This window comes from Elgaria multicarinata, chromosome 2 (genome assembly GCF_023053635.1).
Source record: "Elgaria multicarinata webbii isolate HBS135686 ecotype San Diego chromosome 2, rElgMul1.1.pri, whole genome shotgun sequence".
In the NCBI taxonomy this organism is placed as follows: domain Eukaryota; kingdom Metazoa; phylum Chordata; class Lepidosauria; order Squamata; family Anguidae; genus Elgaria; species Elgaria multicarinata.
In genome coordinates this window covers 159,522,230-159,542,947 of record NC_086172.1, presented here as the reverse complement: position 1 = coordinate 159,542,947, position 20,718 = coordinate 159,522,230, and the positions used below count along the sequence as shown (strand labels likewise).

Below are 20,718 nucleotides of genomic sequence, written 5' to 3'. Positions count from 1 at the left end.
AGATTTCTGCCCGTTTATCTGACCTGTTTGTCCTGGGTAGAATGGAAATAGGCATTGCGAGTAGATGATTGCGTACATCACGCTTGTGTTCCTCAATGCGCTTTCCTTTTCTTCACAGTGCAGCCCCCCTCTGGAAGTGAAAGATTTGTTGGGTGATATTAAAGATGGCAAAATTTTGATGGCTTTACTGGAGGTTCTCTCTGGACAAAATCTGGTACGTATAAAACAAAAATGAAAACAGCCCCTAACGTGGTGGTCTTTCTGCATTTAGGATAAAATAGAACTGGGCGACCTTTGGCAACCAAAGCATCTTATCAGAAATGTCAGTCATTCTTTACCACCACTACCAAGAAACACAATTGGCCAGGATCTCAAGAAGGCAAACCCTACATCTGCCTTCCCCAACCATGGAGAGCACTTGGCAGTTAGGGGACTCTGCCACTGGATAGGATCACTGCTTAGGCACTGTATAAGACAGACAACCCCAACCTGGTGCCTTCCAAATGCATTGTCCTGCATATTCCCTTCATTCTCAGCCAGCATTGCCAAGTTGTACGAAACAATGTGGGGTTGACAAGGGGGGAGAAGCTTACCACAGGCATTGGCATTCTTGTGGCAAGGATGCCGGGCAGCCTGGGCCTGATTCGACGGCATGGGGGAGCGTGGCCACAGAAGAATCCCAGCTGTTATCTCAGATCAGAGATCGCAGCGGGGAAGATCTCCAAGGTGATTCCTCCAGTAGGCAGGGCTTGGTGCCTAAGGTCCACCCCCAAAGAACCCCAAGTGGTGGATCAGGCCAGATTGAGGTGCCCTGCAGGCCAGATTTAGCCCATGGGTTGGAGGTTCTGCACCCCGCCGTTCAATAAGGGATGTCCATTGCTGGGAAATCTAGCTCTCTTTTTTTGCCTCGGTGCAGTTCTGCTGCATGTACGACTCATTTTGCATCTGCGAGCTGAGCTGCAGGCTGTTCCTAGAACTCTGGGAACTTTCTTGTGCATTTTCCCCCCTTTGGAAGGCTCTGCAATTTGTGCAAATTGCTCAAAAATGTGCAAATTGCATAACCTTGCCCCCCATGTTGAAAATTCCTGGAAAATCCACAAACTAGCCCAACTCACCACAGATTGATGCTGGTGCCACAGTGGGAACCAAAATCAAGTCCATGGTTAGAAGTCTTTTAAAGCATTTGTGAAGGTCTTAAGGGTTTGAAACTTGCTTAAAAGAAAAAGCAGAGAAGAGCAGACATCCATGGGGCTGAATTTAGGAAAACCCATTGAACTCCATCTCACAAATGGATTTCTACAATGTTCCTACTACGATATGCACATTTTTTTCTTCTGTGAGTCATTTAAATCAACAGAGGCAACCCCCACCCCTGTTCGGGGCTGATTTCCCTACTTAATTTGGATGCTATTGTTTCAGTAAGCCTTTGACCCAGGTAACAGCTAACTGATTTGTAGGTTTTATTCTTCTGCCACTGATGATTGATTCCATGGCTCTGCTGATATACTGGTTGTTGCTTGCATTTGTCTTTGAATTATATTTAATTTTATGCACACTGAGCCACTTTGACCATTGTGGATGGACAGAAAGGTGGGGTAGAAATCTTTTAAAACATTTTTGTAGATCTTAAGGGCTAGAAATATGCTTAAAAGAAAAGGGGAGCAGAGCAGATGATTTACTGAATTCCTGGTTTGATGGGCCCATGTTGATCTGGATGAAATGGTGATCTCTTCTTTGGTCAAAGCAGGATGCATTAATCTAAGCATACATGGAAAAGGGAGGAGACAGGCCACAGCAAGTGAGAACAGAGCTCAATCCTGATACTCCAAACCATAGTATGTAGTAGGACTGTGTACCACCTCAGGCCGAATCCCTGAATCCGAGGTCCTAAACTGAAGCAGCACCAGGTTGGCTCCAGGCGCCCTGATGCTGAAGCAAATCGGCACCAAAGCCTCGGGATGATTCCGGGTGGTGCAGGGCCCCTCCCCCATGCCCACCCGCCCAGGAAAGCTGGTGCAAGGCCAGCCTTTAGTCCAGGTGAGACCCTTGGATTCACTGGACACTCTGCCTTCTCCCTCCCACCCTTCCCATTTTCCCACTGCCATGGCCACCAGGACTTACCTGCAAACGCGTCCTCCTCCTGAGAATTATCGCAGGGGGTTCTTTACTTTTAGTATATCTATGGGTGTAAATTACGGTGGCCATGAAGGGGGGGGGGAACTCTCTATCTCTTAGTAAAAGAAACTCCTGTTGCTGCTTTTATAAACCATGATCATCTTCCATTGAACAGTAAATGGGGGATGTTCTTTTGTTACTTCACACTGTTAATCCACATATATATTTTAATGAAGTATTCGTTGCTAGACTTCTTTTTCAAGCCGCTCTCCGTTTTTTGTTTTTTGTTTAGCTGCACGAATACAAGCCCTCAACCCATCGTATTTTTCGACTGAACAATATTGCAAAGGCTCTTAAGTTTTTGGAGGATAGCAACGTAAGTAATTTGGAAGCGGTCACTTCACTTCTCCCGGTAATCACTGCAATAATAAATACAAATGAAAAGTTGCGTACCTATATGAAGAATGTGCAAGCTGAACGAATTAGGCTTTGTTTTAACATCGAATCTAAAAAGCTGCACACAATCTACAGAAAAGGCTCCTGCTGGCTTCTAAAAACAAGGATTACTTTTTTCAAATGTTGTAATGTTAAAAGGTTCAGCTGGATTAAAGGATCAAGAGGCTAATATTAAAAGAAAATAGTAGGAAATACTTGTAACCGGCAAGCTCTGAGCAACCAGACTTGAGTTGCTTTGAAGGTTAGTGACTCGAGTCATCTGATTTTTATTTTCTGAAAGTCTTTTCGACATCACGGGTTTTATATTTCTCTTCTAAATTATAGCAGGAGCTCATTTGACCTTCATTCCAAAAAACTGAAATTGGTGATGTAAACTTGCCTGACTTCTTCAGGTTTTGAAAGCTGAACATCGCATAAGGGTGGAGGGAGGAAGTCCCTGTCCTACCTTGACATTGCTCTCTGGGATCTCTTTGCGCAAAGGGGTGTGACCAATGTTAGTCCTACTTTGAGCAGACCTACTGAAATGAATGGGAATTGTGTTAGACTAACATTGGATAGAGCCCAAAGTACGGAAGTGGCAAGAGAGGGAAGCCTGACTCCCACTCCCTTGGGGTCTTACGTGAAGGTTGGAAGATGTTTACAGCTTCTGCAGTTGAGATCCACCTTCTTGCTTACAAAGACAGAAAAGACATTTTAGCAAGAAGCAGACTTGCCCAGCCTGGTGCCCTCTAGATGTGTTGCACAACTCTCCCAGCATGCTCCAGCCAGACAGTTCGGTGTAGTGGTTAGAGTGTTGGACTGGGATTCCTTGCTAAAGCACTTCCCTCCCCCCACACCTGCCACAAACCAGCCTTCCCCAACCTGATGTCCTCGTGATTCGGGATCTTGTGGGCATTCTGCTTGGGTCCAGGAATCCAGCGGGCAGCCATCCATCTAGATCCCTGGCCCCAACTTGCCAAACCATGGGGCACATGCCCATGCACACACCGACCCCTCTGCAGTCTGTGCACACCCTGCAGCCATCTTCTTCTCCTCACAAGAGAGCTGTGGTCGCTCGCGGACTGCCTGCCGAGCAACCCAGGGGCTTGCGTGGCCCAGCTTGTGCAGGTGAGTAGCAGCAGCGAGGCATGACCCACGTGAGTCCACCCATCCCTACTTCTGATGTGTTGGACTACAATTTCCATCACCCACCAGCAAGGGTTGTGCTGGCTAGTGTTGATGGGACCTGCAGTCCTCCACCTCTGCAGGGTCCAGATTCGGAGGAAGCATCCACGAAGGCTAAACTGCCATAGTAAAAAGCTTTTGAACATGTGGAGCATGTCTTAATCTCAACAAGGATTTATACAGGGGCACTCTTTCCTGCCCCCCACCCTGCCTCTACCAAATAAAAAGTAAAAAAAACACCACACGATTTTGCAGCCTTTTTAAGTGACTGAGCCTAAAGAATTACCTCAGCATTTTAGAGGAAATATTGTCAATGGCGTGTATATGCACTGTGAGATAGCAGTAACCTTCACCACAGGTTTCTTAAAACAAATAATAGCTCTTCAGACTGTAAACACAGCACCATCCCCATGTCTTGTGCAAACATGCATTATTGAAAAGTTACACAGCAATTCATAATGCGCCACACTGCCTTTTAGTTCTGCAGGGTCCCGGTTTGGGGACCCAGGTCTCTGCTGAACAGCTGCAAAGTGGCCGGAGAAGTGAGCGACGGGCAACAGAGAAATGGAGGCTGAAGTGGTCTTCCTTTCCCTTGCGAGATGTTTCCTCACTAGACATTCTTCCACGTAAGCTGAGGTTCCAGACCTATGTTTGTTGCATCATGGAGGAGGAGGAAGTAGCAGCAGAGGCGTGGCAGGTGAAAATAGTGGATTGGTAGCTTTGCACAAGGCCTTTGCTTCTCAGATTTCCCACCAGCACCTTGATCAGGTACTTTAATGGGCTCCTGTATCTTTAACAGTTTTCTAGAAAAGGGAATTTCAGCAGGTGTCATTTGTATTCATGCAGCATCTGGTGAAATTACCTCTTCATCACAACAGTTAAAGCTACAGGAGCCCTGCCCTCTTTTGTATCTGGTCTGCAGGAGCCCTGCCCTCTTTTGTATCATCTCAACTATTGAAACACTGAATAGTTGTATGAAATGGTACAATTGCAGGCTGTCACCTCGGGTACATAGCTTCCCTGTAGACCATCACATTACCTCATGGGAGTCTTTGGTAGATGGTGGTGGCTTTTCTGAACTGTTGCTCCAGTATCTCTGAATTCTGCACATGCTGTTGGCGACATCACACTTACCCTGTTGCCGAGGGTCTTCGTATGTCATAGTGAGGTGCCTCATCTTGCCTTAAGCTCATGTAAAGGGAAGCTCTCCTTAGGCACCCTGAACCTTTTGAAGGCCAGATGGAATGATTTTGTCTCCATGTCCAACCCCCTTCTGAGGGTGACCACAGTCGTATACTTGTAAGTAGCTTCAACCGGGAAGGATTAGGAAGAGTAAAAAGGTAGGATAGTGTAACTAGGGCCACCAAGTCCTAATCCACAGAGAGCTTCTCTGTCTTCAACAGATGTGTGGCTAGGAGCAGTTTCGTCGTGCTGCATTGGCAACTTATCCCAGTGCAGCTATTAAAAGAATGTCTTTCAGGCAGTTGTGTAGTTGAATCAGGGCTCGCTGGGTTGAAGCACCAGGACTTTTTGATTATTTATTTGTTACATTTATATACCGCCCCGTAGCCGAAGCTCTCTGAGCGGTTTATAAAAGTTAGAAACAGTAAACAGGAACCGTGACATCATCTGCCGCCGCCACCCTCCTCGAGACTTCCCTGTTCCCTCTGAATTTGGCTGCAATTCTCACAGTAACTTGGGGTACATGGATTTCCCCAGCAATAATATATTGTTGTGAGCAATCCCTGTTGTGACGCAAAATAATTTTCGTGGTGGCTTTGTTGCAAGTGAGCTACTAAGAACCATTAGCTTTACAAAGACCTGCTCCTGGTCAAAAACTGCTAAAACTGGTTCCTTGACTTTGAGAGAAATGGTTTTTCTCCAGGTTCATATAGATCAACTTGGGTACCTACCTGTTTGGCCTCTTGTTAGAGATGTGAAGTCCCGGGCAAAAAACAAAAATTCAGGGGGGAAAAGTTTGGGTTTTTTCATTCTTTTCAGAAGCCTTTTTTGTTTTGTTGAAAAAAAGAAGATAAAACAGATTATGGGATGTTTTATTCTAGCATGATGAATAAAATGTTTAAGACAAAGTGTTCAGGTATTTACTTCTCCAAATGATTTCTAAAAACTATGTACAGTATCAGATTATTACAATTTCTGTGCACCGAGGACAAGCAAGTTCTAGGTTGCAAACTGAGACTACAACTCTCAAATGCAAGAGCAAGGTGCATTTTTGCCTCTAGGGGGCAGCACTGCCATTGAAGCCAAGACTGAAACTGATAGTGATAGCTCTAGCTCAGAAAATGAGTCTGATTAAATTTCATGCATATTCATTGAATCTTGGTTTCCCCCCCTTTTTTTTCTCAGTTCTTTTTATGGGAAATGGGGCCTTTATATCTTGACAATGGAGGACTAGCGGAGACATAAATAACTTTTTTTGTTACTAATGTTGGTGGTTTCTTCTGTTGTTGTTGTTTTAAATTATTTTTTGCCTGCTCCTCATAAACTGGCAAAACCAAAGAGATTCCTTACAGTTCAGGTGTTCCAGCAGTTCAGGAGCTTGTAGCTCCATTTGTTACCCCCAAAAGTAAAAATTTAAAGAAGTAAATTAAATTTGTAATAATTGTTTGAATACACTGTACTTTTACTACACCTAATGTAATAAATGTATGTCAAACCAACTTGGCCATAATTACATATTATGTTCCTAAAGTAACAAAGAGACTTTCAATCTGTAAAAAGCACTAATATTGCATTATTTCAATTTTTCTGAAAATTCAATTTTTTTCTGGAAAAACACACAGAAAAAAACATTTTTTTCCCCATGGCTTCAAAATTTCCAGAAATGTTTACTTCTCTACCTCTGGTTAGCGGTGTGGTTATGGGGACTGTCATGATGAGCACTTGCACTTCAAAATGTGCCATTACTTACCGCTGATTTCATGACCCTGTTTGTTTCCCATCTGTAGGCTAAGTTTGGTTCCAACACAGCTCCCAATTTCTCAGCATTCATTTACCTCTGGTGATTGCAGTGGGAATCAAACAAGACATGGGTCTTTATGTCACTTGCAAAGTACATGAACTAGAGTGTAATAGAGATGCTCTTTTTAAAAAATAAATCTTCACCAACATAAATGTTCTAGCCCATGACCTCATTTGGAACCTTGTCTCAGAGGGATACTTGGGGTGGTGACATCTTAATTGGCAGTGTAAATTCTTGTCATAAACCACAAGTTAAATGTTTCTATTTCAACCTCATTTTAAGTTTAACCAAATTCAAGAGTGAATGGCAGGGTGGAAAAAATATTTTTTCGGTCCCCATGGCAGTGGAGAGTTAGATTAAATATTAAGCCACAAAGAAAGAGATAGAAGTGTCACGGTGTGCAGCTATGTGGAATTTGAAAGCACTTGTGTGGGGTATACAGAAGCTCAATGTTCTAATGTGTACTGTTGTTTAGATCAGTCCTCCCACCTGTGTTGGACTACAACTCCCATCACCCACAACCTGCATAGCTGCCCCCAATCTCTGGCCTGCCAGCTCTGTGGACTGAAACTCCTATCATCCCCAGATGGTAGTTTCAGTCCAACACGTCTGGAAGACAGTAGGTTGAGAAAGGCAGTTCCATGTTATGTCTGAAGTACCTTATTGTATTACTGGACTTTTAACATTGGCAACAGTGGACTTCTCTTGTTCTATCTTCTGCTGTCCTTCTCACAGTGAGTGAGTGTTGTTTGAAGGGGTGATATATGCTGGTGTTAATTCCACATTATGAACTTCAACGTGGGAACTCTAGTTCCTGGTATGGCTGCCAAAACCCCAACCTTTGGTAACTTGATCATGCTCAAATAAACAATGGGCATCTAAAAAGCCACGCAGTAGAAATAGAGAAGGCAGGTGTCATGATAGATCAGCCTCCAAGATACCTGAGAGGTTTTTCTGAGCCCAGTGTGCATCGGAAGTGTGTTGCATTCACATTTCCAAACGCCCACAAGCTCAGATGGCAGTTCAATGAATAACGGTCCCGGATCTACATGTACTATATGCCAGAAGGCTTTATATGAAGAGGAACTTGATAAATCTGACTTGAGTAGAACAGTGGATTATATAGCCCCGGATATGCATAATATAATCAAATCATGAGATACAAAGTATAAATGCTTAATCACATTAGCATTAAAAAATTCAAATGACTGAGGGTCAAATGATTAATTATGCTAATAAATAGCAGATATGTGTCTTAACTCTACTCCCGACCCCTTTGCCCTCTTGTAGCTGGTGTATCCTGACTGGCACGGTGATCTTCATTTCCCTGCTCCACATCAATGGTTGCTGTTGATGGGGGGTGGCCAGGAAAACGTGGGACACTGCAACAACAGTCCAGTCCAATTAGCGTGGAGCTGGCTTCTGTCCAAATCCAAGATCAGGAGATTTTGTTTTCCATGTTTGTGCTGAAACTGTATGAATGTTGCTTTGTACATTTGAGCTACATGGATTTTAAGACCCGTGTCCTAAAAAAAAAAAACTAGCAGCGATGCTTGAAAACCATTAGAGGAGTGTTGCTTTCATGGACAGAGAATGAAATTGACACGCATTCAGAAAAATCTGGAAGCCTTGAAACACCAAGGGTTGGATCCAAATTTAGCCATGCTTAGAGAAGACCTATTGAAATCAGTGGGGCTTAATAACTTAAGTCCCATTGGTTTCAGTGGGTTTACTCTAAGTTTGGTTAAATCTGGATCCAAACCCAAGAACTGACTGAAACCAATGAACCCGATGTGCCACCAACCATTCCAAAAGTGCCAGTGCAAATGTAACTCTTCCAGTATATTGGGGTGCAGGCATTGGGCTAGTGTACTTTCCCCCAACCCCCCCCCCCCAATGCACACACACTCATACTACCTCTCTCTTCCCATGCAAAATTTGTCGACTTCTCCCTGGACAACCTTAACCCTGGTTAACAATGGAGTGAGTTATGGTGGTGGAGCAGGAAGTGAAACAGGTGGGTCCTGGTTTTGGTGGTAGCTATGCATTCATTACCGTGAGTTTGGCCTGCAAAAGAGATGTTAAGAATGCTGATGATTATGAAGAAGCCAATGAATGTAAAATATACTACTCATCTGACTAGTCAGCAGTGACCTGCATGTCCTATGGTCACAGAAGAATGGCATTTATATAAGCACCAGTGAATTGTTAGTAGGTGCTGGGTGTTGGAAAATATCGAAGAGGCCTGTGTTATATTCTAATGCAGTGATTTCCAAATTTTCTACTTTCAGGGAATCCTTTTCACACTGACTTGTCCACCATGGAATTCCTGTTAATTTCAGAGAACTCCGAGGCCTCCGTTAGGGTATCCTTCCCTGATATGGTGCCCTTCAAATGTGTTGGACTGGAACTCCCTGGGTTTTCAGCAAGCATGGCCAATACCATTCTGGCTGGGAATGCTAGGAATCGCAATCCAGCACATCTGGAGGGAAACAGATTGGGGAAGACAGTGACTCAGTTCAGACAACACGTTTCTTTATGCAGTGGGAAAATTCCACTCAGTGGTTGAGTTTGTAGGGGGTACTCACCGCACAACATGTTCTAACTCCACCATTGTGTGACTGTGGGCTACCGTGGAGTTGAGCAAAAGGCAACGTGACGTTTCTCCACCCTCTCTCCTCGCCCAGTCCTTCTGATGGCATCCCCATCAGCCATTGCTTCAAAAAAAAAAAAAATCCCGGTGGCTCTCCTAGAGCAGCACTTGCTCTTTTTGCCGCTCTTGCCAGAGAACTCTGTAGCCAATGGGAAAAGTCCACTCAACGCAACGAGAAACTCCACGGAGCCCTCCACAGAACTTACAACACAACAGTTGTGCAGGAACTCTCCTCTGCACAGCGTGGATATTCAGTGTGCAGTGTTTTCTAAAAGAACTCCACCATGGGGTGGAGTTTTTCCTCCAGACAACACATTTCTCAACAGTGGTGTAAAAACTCCACTGTGGAGTTCTAAAACCACTGTTGAGAAATGCGTTGTCTGAACTGAGCCCGTGGCAAATGTTGGTGACCCTTTCCTTTTGGACCTTTGCACTGCCATCGACAGCATTTCCCTATCTAAATTGAAGCGCTACGTTGCAACCCTATGCTGTTATAAACTAGCAGAACAGATACAGAACTGTGGATAGAAGCTGGCAGCTAAGGGCTCCTGCACTGTAAAAACAATGCAAGCCAAAACTTTGCCTCATGTAACTGCAAAATGTAGGTCCTACCTGTATGTTTCCGGCTCTGTTTGCATTTTTCTGTATTCATCTGTTTATTTTTTTTATCTACTCTTAAAGCCTGTAACATGGTGTGTTTTTTCCCCCCATAGGTAAAGTTGGTTAGCATTGATGCAGCTGAAATAGCAGATGGAAACTCTTCCATGGTACTGGGCCTCATATGGAACATAATCCTGTTTTTTCAGGTAAAATAAAAAAATGGTGCTATTCCATTAAATCTTTCAGGTTCTACGGATTTGTAAGTATAAAGGAGGCTTGGTTTCATCTGTATCTTTTAACAGAGGTTTGCTCTCATTTGTATCTTGTGTGCGTGCAGTTCTTTATTTTGCTGGAATTAAAAACACTGGACACATTGCAGTGGATCAAACACCTGAGCTCCATTATACCTTTCTTTCTTCCCCTCCTCCCGCTCTGGTCCTCTTCCATTGCCCTCCCAAATGGATTTCTGCATCAAATTACCCGGGTCCAGCTGGACTTGTGTGTCTCTGGCTCCCGTCCAAATCCAAGATCAGAAGCTTCTTGTGCTGGAAATGTATGAATGTTGCTTTGTATGTTTCCGCAACGTGGATCGTGAGACCTGTGCCCTAAAAGGTCTTGACAGTGATGCTTTAAAACCCTTAGATGTGCATTGCTTTCATGTACCAAGATTGAAACTGAGCCTTGAAAGGCCGGGAATTGAATGAAACCAGTGAGCTTGACATGCCTCCAGCCATTCTAAATGCCTGTGCAGATGTAACTCATCCAATCTCTTAACCATTGTGAGTGGGGAACAGGCATTAGGCTAGCATACTCCTGCCCTCTCGCCTCGCCCATACAAATTTTGCTAGCTCATCCCCCGGTGGCCTTAAACATGGTTTAGAGTTCCATTGATATCAATGTGAAATTTGGGTACTACTATTCAGGGTCCCCATCTTAACCCCAATTTGAACACCTTGGCTAAGGAAGAGCTAGGGGGGGCTTTAAACATTATCTGTACTGTGCGGGATTCCCATGAGCAGCGATTTGATCATTTCAGTGTTTCCCGAGTCATGTAGGAGTAGGAGCCCTTTGTAGTGCTAGTGTAGATGGTGGGCAGGGCTGGAGCCAAAGATGGGCAGGGCCTGAGCCGCCCCACACTGTCCTTCTCACAGCCACCATCCCTCCACTCTCACATGCAGAAGCACACGCCCCATTCACCCATTATTTATTTTATTTATTCATTAGGTTTCTATACTGCCCAAGAGCCAAAACTTCCCGGGTGGTTCGCAACAATTAAAACCACAGAATATATCATAAAATACAATATGAAATGTAAAAGTTTAAAACTACAGCATAAAAGTACAAGCCCAAATAAAACCTAGCAGCAATGCAGAGAGGGGGCGTGGCTCAGTCGTAGAGCACCTGCCTTGCATGCAGAAGGTCCCAGGTTTGATCCCCGGCATCTCCAGCTAGGGCAGGAAAAGCTCCTGCCTGAAACCCTGGGTGACTGCTGCTAGTCAGTGTCAACAATACTGGGCTAGATGGACCAATGGTCTGACTCCGTATAAGGCAGTTTCCTATGTTCCTAAAATACAATAACCAATTTAAAACAATAGAGTTAAAAGACTAAAATGCCTGGGAAAATAAAAAGGGCTTCACTGGATGCCATGTAGGTGCCAGGTGAGCCCCTCTGCGAAGCTCATTCCATAAAGGGTGCCACAGCAGAAAACGTCCTCTTCTTGGTAGCCACCCACCTCATTTCCTTTGGCAAGAGCTCCCAGACAAAGGCCACTGAAGATGATCTTAGCATCTGGGCACATGTGCGAGGAGGATATAACCAAGCCGTTAAGGGCTTTGAATGTTAATACCAGCACTTTGAATTGGGCCTGGAGATGGACTGGCAGCCAGTGCAGATGGAAATGTACGAGCATAATATGATCATGTTGGCCAGTCTTTGTTAACAGTCTCTCTGCCCAGGTTTGGACCAGTGGAAGTTTCCAGACCATTTTTAAAGGCACTCCATGTGGAACACATTGCACTAATCCAGTTGAGAGCTCCCCCCTCTCTCTCACACCCACACCCTTCAGCACACACCTTCTCTCTCTCTCTCTCTCTCTCTCTCTCTCTCTCTCTCTCTCTCTCTCTCTGTCTTTCTTTTCTCCCCACCTCTCTCCCTTCTTTCCCCCTTCCCCACCTGCAGAGGCCAAAGAGGCTTAGAAAAAAAGCAAACTTGCATGCTACTTGAAGTCTTTCAAAGCATGAACATTGTATAAGCTGGCTTTAAATACTTAGATTTCTTGCTTTATAGTCTAGCGTCTTCTAAGGAATTTGAGAGCTTTCGGAAAGTTCCCATGAGCAGAATTAGGCTCAAGGGATGCTGCTGCTGGAGAAGGCGGGGAAGCTCTGTTTGGTGATTCCTTCTCCCCGCTGCACCCCCTGTCAATCTGCTGTGGAAGGTTGGGTCCTCAAACTGTGGGAGATGGCATGGGGAGATGCTGCAGAGACAAGAAGGGATCTTCAAAGATCTCCTCCATCAGAAGGCTCTGCTTGATTGCAGCTCTTTCCATGGACAGAAAGAGCTCTTCCATTTGCAGAAGGGCCATTCCGGACCCGGCCTATTGAACCTCGTAGCACAATACAAATAAATGTATTGTGGCGGCATAGTTCCACAAAACTTTGTACTATAATTAAAGCAGTCATCTCTAAGGTGTTATGACACTCTTTGGGTTTTCTTTTCTTTTCTTACCATCTGTCAGGATTGGGCCCAGCATCTCGCAAGAGGCCGTGGCAACGGACTCAGAGTCAGATGAGGAAGAGTGCAAAGTGGTGGGGGAGGGACTAGAGCTTCGGGGAGACAAGAGGAAAATCTGTTCAAGTGCAGGCTAACCAGTTGGATCAACACCAGACCATAACTTCTCCATCTGTGGGAATAAAGCAACTCACAGGAGGGGAGGAGGTGGGTGTGACAGATGCAAGGATCAGACATCAGGTCAAGAGAGAGGAGAAGCTTCAGGGAAGTAAAGTGTTCTGCAAAGGTGGTCCATCACAACAGGTCTCTAAGGGAAGACCCTCCCTGAGATTGGGACTGGAATAGCCCCTCAGGTTCTGTCCTGCAGACAGGCACCAGTAGTAACTCCTCTCCTAAGAGTAGTGCACCCATCAAATGGATTTTCAGGTAATCTATTTAGTATTGTATCAGCTATGGGATATTAGCACTAGGTTGCCATAGGATGACAAAGTCTGTAACCTGAACTGCTATTGGACTGATTGATTCACATAATAAAGGCTATTTACTTGGAGATCAGCATCTTTCTTTGACTACAAATACGCCAGGAGGGCTCTGCACATGACACCATCCCTCGAAGTTTGGCTTTAAGTGGTCTGTGTGAGATTCATTCCACCAAAGAATCCTTGGGCAAGAGTGGCTACTGGATTAGCCTTTAGAGGTTGCTATGTATTTTTATTGTACATGTGTGGGATCCAGTCGACTTGAGTACTACTCTGTGTTTCACCAAGAGACGTGTTCTTTCAGCTGGCATGAAACTGGCCGCAAATGAGCTCTGTGTTTAGTGCAGGGCTGGCTGGCATAAACTGGCTTTTTGTGATGTCTGCAAGCAGTTGCTTGCCTGAAGGAAATGAATAGGATTGCTTGCCCTAAAGGCAAAACAGCAGGATGACGGATTCTTTGTTCTGTGTTTCTGACCCCGACTGTCATCCTTTTTCTTGACAGATTAAGGAACTTACAGGCAACCTCAATAGGAACTCCTCTTCTTCCAGCCTGTCATCAGGGCCCAGCGGCCCTGATTCGGACACCTCTCATCCCAGCACTCCTAATGTCGAGAGAAGCATGTCGGTTTCAGTGAAGGATCAGCGGAAAACAATCAAGGCCCTATTGACCTGGGTTCAAAGGAAAACTAGAAAGTAAGTCTACTTCCCTCCTTTCTTTTTTCTTTTATCCTTTTTACTGTGAATATCAACAAAACAGAACAGAAAATACATTGTGTAAAGAAAAACAAAACACATTGCATGTATAGGTGAAACAGCCCAGGAAACTTCGGCTATTGGGCAGTATAAAAATGCAATAAATAAATAAATATAGGAATATCATCATTTATTTCCCATCACTATTATTACTACTACTACTTCTTCTTCTTCTTCTTCTTCTTCTTCTTCTTCTTCTTATTATTATTATTATTATTATTATTATTATTATTATTATATTTATTACATTTATATACCATCCCATAGTTGAAGCTCTCTGGGAGGTTTACAATGTGTACTGTTCATTCAAAAAAAAAAAGAAAAGAAAAAGGGAGAGAGTTATACATAGGTTTCAAGAAAAGCAGACCAGATATCCATGTATGTATCCTCTCGCAAGTTGCGTCTATTTAAATTAATAAGACATAGAGATAACCTGTTCATCACAGCTGTAAATAGCTTTGCTGGTCAGGTGGAATTTCTCTTTGTAATCTGTGTGAAGAAATGCCATGGGGTATCTAGTGCAAACGATATAGAAAAAAGCAGGCTCGTGTCCTTCGTATGTATCGGATTACAACTCTCATCAGTCCCAGCCGACTTGGCCAATGGTAAGAGTTGTAGTCCAAAAAGTTCGAGGTCTGGCTCTTCTCTCTCTTCCTGTTACACAGGCCTTAGCTAGACCTAAGGTTTATCCCGGGATTGTTCCGGAGTCATCCCTGTGCATTTAAATGACACATGGGATCCTGGGAGCAGGCAGGGACAACCCTGGGATGATCCCGGAATAAACCTTATGTCTAGCTAAGGCCACAAAGTTACATACTGGTAATAAACTCCTGTAATGACTTCTCTCTGCAGCATATGTTCCTATCCACAGATGCATCTATCTATCTATTTAAAGTTATTTATAGACCTCCTTTAAGGGTGGAGCCCTCTCAAGGTGGCGTATAAGATTAAACATCACACAAAGTGTAGTTTTTCATATATAGAAGGGTATAAAGATATCTGCACTTTATAACACAAGAATAGGTGTGCCGGCTCTCTTTTGTTTATACTGTGCATACAGAGGCAGGCGGTGGGGGAGAGATTCATTATTTACCCATCAGGAGGGAACTGATGTGGAGTTCAGAAAAAGGCCATGCGGTCGCTTAATTATCCACTCCGTGAAAGACTTAAAAGAAATATGTTCACGCATTCTTCTCAAGATAAAGAAATTGATTTTTGTTGCATGGGAGTGGGGCTACACAGCCAGTTGAGACGCCATTCCAAAATGCTAGCTGCTTTCATGGCATAATGAAGAGAAGGCTAACGCACCATGTTGCAACGCGAGATGGTATGTTTGATAAAGAGTGCTTGCTTGATCTCTGTATTACTTTCTTGGTGCGAATGACATGGAAAGGGGTGTGGTGTGTGTGTGCGCGTGTGCGTGTGTGTGTGTGTATACTATTTTACACATCCCAATTCTCTGGTGAAAATTTCCAGGGGTTCCAGCATGTACTTGGGTTTGCTTTCCTTTGGAAAGAGGTCAAAGGAAGCTTGTGGCATGATATGTTATTGTTTTGATGATTGGTTTCATTGTGTTCTGTCATTATTTTATCTTGTAAACTGCTTTGGAATTATTATTGTTATTGTTCTGTTGTTGTTAAAAAAATGAAAAGCGGTATAGAAATTCTCTGAAATAAATAAATGCCTAGTTTTGTTTATCTCAAAATATGCAGGCTGAGCATAGCTGGAGGTTCACAGCTGAACCCTCTCCCACAGGTACTGCTCCCCCATCAGGTTTTTTTTGGGGGGGGGGTTGTGGGGAGGCCATGGCCATCTACAGATTATTGCAGAGAGCAACTCAGCCCTCTCTGTGTCTCTGTTCAGTCTGGTCTCAGTCTGTTTCTGTGCTATTTATACTAACTTCTTATTGACCTGCTTTGCACAAACAGGTCATGGGGCTAGAGAAGTAGGAAAAATCCTTCCGGGGGGTGGAATTCGCATCATGAACCCTCCATCCCATGCACTCAACACATGCAATGGTTTTTCTGAAGCTGGGAAGTTACTTCATTGAAACAATTTTCCACATTGCAAGGGGCTTGAAGGTGGTTCTCTGTGTGTCTTGTGCATGAATTTTCAGAATGCCTCTCTTTGCTGCTCCTGTCTTTAGGTATGGCGTTGCAGTTCAGGACTTTGCCAGCAGTTGGCGAAGTGGCCTCGCTTTCTTGGCCATAATCAAAGCGATAGATTCCAACTTAGTAGACATGAAGCAAGCTTTGGAGAAATCATCCCGGGACAATTTGGAGGATGCATTTGGTATAGCACAAGACCATCTGGGTATTGCAAGACTTCTAGAACCAGAAGGTAATCTGCTTGTATTAGAATGTCTTCCGCACGCATATTGGATTTGTGAGCTTAATAAGCAGCAGTGCAAGCACCTAAAGTAGAGTGACCATTTGAAAAGGAGGACCAGGCTCCTGTATCTTTAACAGTTGCATCGTAAAGAGAATTTCAGCAGGTGTCATTTGTATGTATGCAGCACCTGGTGAAGTTCCCTCTTCATCACAACTGCTAATGCTGCAGGAGCTATACTAAGAGTGACCAGATACAAAACAGGGCAGGGCTCCTGCAGCTTTAACAGTTGTGATGACCACCAAGGAGAGTCCAAAGCTGCAGGGATATGTGTGGAGCTATATCTAAATATGCGTATGTGTTGCATATGTGTGAATTTTAATATGTGCGTGTATATTAAAAGTGATAAGCACAATAAAATAGCAATAAAAATAATAAAAGCCAAAAATAGAAAGCAGCAACAGGAATAACAGCAGTCATATCACAAGATGGCCATGGTAAAATAATATGTTTTTAAGACCTTCTTAAAAGCCTTCAGTGAGAGAGCATGGTGGTCCTCCAATGGCAACTTGTTGCAAAGGTGTGGGGCCACTGCAGAGAAGACCCTCAATGTAAGATCTCCCACCTAATTGTTCTCATGGGTGGGCAAATGAGAAAGGCCTCTCTTTCTGATTCTCCCTGCACCCCCTCATGCCACTTCCCATGCTGTCCCAGAGGGGTTCTCTAACCCTCAAACACATTTTCTTTGGGCAGAGGAGGAAGGGGAATAGGTGAAAATAGGTGAAAATTCCCCACTTCTTCCATTAGTAGAGGATTCTGCTGGATCAAAAGCCCTTCTGCAAATGGTAGAACACGACTGGATTTAATCCATAGACTTTCAGACATTGTATTGTGTGAACTAGCCCTTACTTGAGTATTTTTCTGCCTTGAACTACACTCCTAGGCAGGCAACCCAGTGCTCTCCAGATGTGTTGGTCATTGACCATGCTGTCTGAGGATGATGGGAATTGTAGTTCAGTACATCTGGGCAACACCAGATTGGGGAAGGCTGTGCTAGACCAAGAGCTACTCTTACTGGGATGAAGATTTTTTAGAAAGGGAACAGTCAATACTTGCCAATACTTTCAACATGCAAAATACCAGAACACTACCTTATGTAGAGGGAACTTTCAGGTCACACACTAAATTGGTAAAAAGCAACTTCTCTTTGTGCCCGGAGAAGAATATTGAAGTATCGTAGTGCATCGTTAAGAATAAGATAAAACATAAAGATGTATTTATTTATTGCATTTTTATGCCGCCCAATAGCCGAGGCTCCCTGGGCGGTTTAAAGTTAAAGATAACTTTCATAACTTCTAAAACTATGGATCTTAGCTGGAGTAGGGTGTTGCAGGTACACTTTGATTCATTGCTTCTTTCATAGATGTTAAGTAATGAGACAATATTTTGTGTGGTCCACAGACATCATGGTTGACTCACCTGACGAACAGTCCATTATGACCTACGTGGCACAGTTTTTAGAACATTTCCCGGAACTGGAAGGGGTATGTGTTTTCCTTCCCCTCTCAAGCTCTCTGTTTTTTTCACTCCATGATATCCTATCATTCTTATTGTTTGTAATGATGCCATTCAGAATGGATTTAGAAGCCAAGGCTGCGTTCTAGATTTTCTGTCCTTGTAGCATTGTTGCTCACGCAAGCTTTCCCTGGTTTATAATTGACCATCCTGGCTCTGTCCTGTTTTACTGTCTCCTTTTTTGGTGTCTTTTTATCTTATACTTCTTGTTGAAAGTTGAAATGTTTTACTGTGATATTTAATTATACATGTATTTTTAACTGTGATGTTTAATATTTTTGCATGCAAACCATGTAGAGATTTTCCTATATTAAGCGTTATATAAGTAGTACTAAAAAAAAATAGTGTAAGAATCCTGAAATGACATGAATATCAAAATTGACATTTGCCTTTAAAAAAATAACATTGGCATAAAGGGTTTTTTTTTTCCTATTTCTCCCTTTGCCTTCAAAATTAGAAGTATACTCCCTCTGAGAGTCCAGCCGAGATCACTTTTATCCAGGATTCTGCCCAGTGCCCAGCCTCAAGCATCAATGTTAAAAGCCAGCAGTGGGTTGCACAGCCGAAGTTGTTTCCCATCAGGCATACATTCTCGAAAACAAGCAACACAGACTAAATCAGCCTTCCCTACCCTGGCGCCCTCCAGATGTGTTGGACTACAACTCCCAGCATCCCCAACCAGCACAGATAGCTAGGGATGATGGAGGTTGTATAACACATCTGGAGGGTGCCAGGATAGGGAAGGCTGGAGTAAATAAACCACCCTGCACATCTGTACGGCAGATGTCAGAAGTGCAGAAACAGCACTTCTGGCCTCTCAAATTGATGTGTCCTGGCAATATGGAATTCCTAAATTCTAACTCAGCTTTGTTGATTGTAACTGATTTACAGAATATGCTTGGCCAGAACCTTATATTTATATTGAGTGATGATCATTATTTTCCTAGCTTGGTGGAAGCATGGAATAATTGTTTTGACATTTGTCTTACAATCACCTTCTATCTCCCAATGTATGATTATGTACTAATTATTATTATTTAATATCATATAGGAAGACTTTTCAGATCCAGACAAGGAATTTCCAGTTGAATCTACTCATGTCCACCTCAGAGAATCACCAGAGGAAGAAAAACAGGGAAAGGTTTTAATTCTGAATGAAAACGGGGAGAACACGTATATGTCTCAACTAGACAGAAGCCAGTCGCCTCCCCATAAAATCCATATGCATGGTTCACCCCTTGATCATTTTCATATGGCCGGCGAAGACTTGAATGCAGAAGAGCCTCAGTCTCCCTGCTCTTTGCCAATAACAGAACCCATTGGTTTTCAGTCCTGTTCTGTTACTGACATTCTTGCCAATAACGTAAACAGATCTGAAGGGACTCAAGAGAGCATGGGCGATTCATCGAAGCAGAATGATGACCATCCACCAACCGTTCTTATGTATCGCACCCATTCCGTTGATATGACTGAGTCTGAAGAATTTACTGTGCAGAAGCCAACCAATGAAACAAAAGGATCACTTGACAGAAAGACTTGCTCCTTATCTTGGACTTCACATCCACCTAAAACTGTGCCAGAACATCTGTCAAAGAAACTTGAATATCCAATGTCAGAGTCTCAAGAGGAAGACAGTGTGCAAAAGCATGTATTACACATGTTGCATGAGGAAATATCTAACCTTCCAGAAAAGTGTGAATATGCAAAGGAGGGGTCTGATGTGAAGGAAATGCATGTTGCTCATCAGGAAATTGATGGACCCAATTTCAAGGATAATTCAGAAGCATCTGGCCCATCTGAACGCTGGCCAATTAGAAACACTCCCAAGAGCTTAGATATCACCAATGAAGATGGGTCAATGGCTATGATGGCATCAAATTCTTCTAAAGTTTCTGTAATCCCCCATGACCTCTTTTATTATCCACATTATGACGTTCCTATATCAGCAGTCTTGGATGCTTTTGCCACTCCAGAAGCAGACCCGTCCCTTTCAGAAAACAACAAAATCTGCACTGAGCTTCTTGAGAATTGTTTGGCTGAGAATGAGCTCCTTAGCCAAAATATTGAGGAGGACATTCCAAAGCCAGGCCGACGTATCAGTACGAACGTTGCATCGACGGAAATGGATGGTAAAGTCCTGGAAAAGCAGAAAAAATATACCCATATTCATTCCAAGTCTTCCCTGAACAAGGCTGCTGTAGCTGGGAAGAACGTGGTGCCCAAGTCAAACAGCAATGCAACCTCTCCTCAGCAGGATTCCGCTCACCCGGATGTCCCTGTGGTAAAGTTATATTTATTTATTTCATTTATATCCCGCCTTTTTTCCTCTTTAAGAAACCCAAGGCAGCGTACGTAATCCTCCTCCTGTCCCTTTTTATCCTCACAACAACAACCCTGTGTGGTAGGCTAGGCAGAAAGTCTGTGACTGGCCCAAACTCACCCAGTGAGCTCCCATGGCTGAGTTGGGAGCCATGACTCCTGACTCCCAGTCCCACTCCTGACTCCCAGTCCAACACTCTAACCACACCACCACGCTTGCTCACCACACTTACATTTACTTGTTTGCTTGTAAGATGCCTTTTTTTAATAGTGTGCTGCTTTTAATGATGCGCTGGTTTTAAACGTTTGAATTAGTTGTATGTATTTTATGGTGTTTTATTTGTGTTGTACCCCACCTCGATCCAGAGGGAGAAGCAGATAACAAATAAATAAATAAATAAATTATATTGAGCAAAATGGTCTCTAGGCAATATCTTAACATGTCTGGTATGTTTTCCACATGGCTTCGGAAAAATTTACACCATAATTTATTATTTATTATTATTTATTATTTATTAAACTTATATACCGCTCCCATAGCCAGGGCTCTCTGGGCGGTTTACAG

At 43.5% G+C, this 20,718-nt stretch overlaps 1 protein-coding gene across 2 annotated transcripts in view; it reads left to right on the top strand.

Moving 5' to 3' along the window:
• The window catches only part of CLMN (calmin), a 90,803-nt gene that overhangs the window by 52,763 nt on the left and 17,322 nt on the right, over positions 1–20,718 (top strand). The window contains exons 3-9 of one of the 2 annotated variants that reach the window (XM_063118013.1): positions 119–214; positions 2,408–2,491; positions 10,085–10,177; positions 13,681–13,871; positions 16,078–16,271; positions 17,721–17,803; positions 18,886–20,115. In XM_063118013.1, the coding sequence (XP_062974083.1) occupies positions 119–214; positions 2,408–2,491; positions 10,085–10,177; positions 13,681–13,871; positions 16,078–16,271; positions 17,721–17,803; positions 18,886–20,115 (1,971 nt within the window). Of the gene's footprint in view, positions 1–118; positions 215–2,407; positions 2,492–8,702; positions 8,736–10,084; positions 10,178–13,680; positions 13,872–16,077; positions 16,272–17,720; positions 17,804–18,885; positions 20,116–20,718 lie in introns of those variants that run through there. The other variant, XM_063118014.1, reaches the window with a different exon arrangement.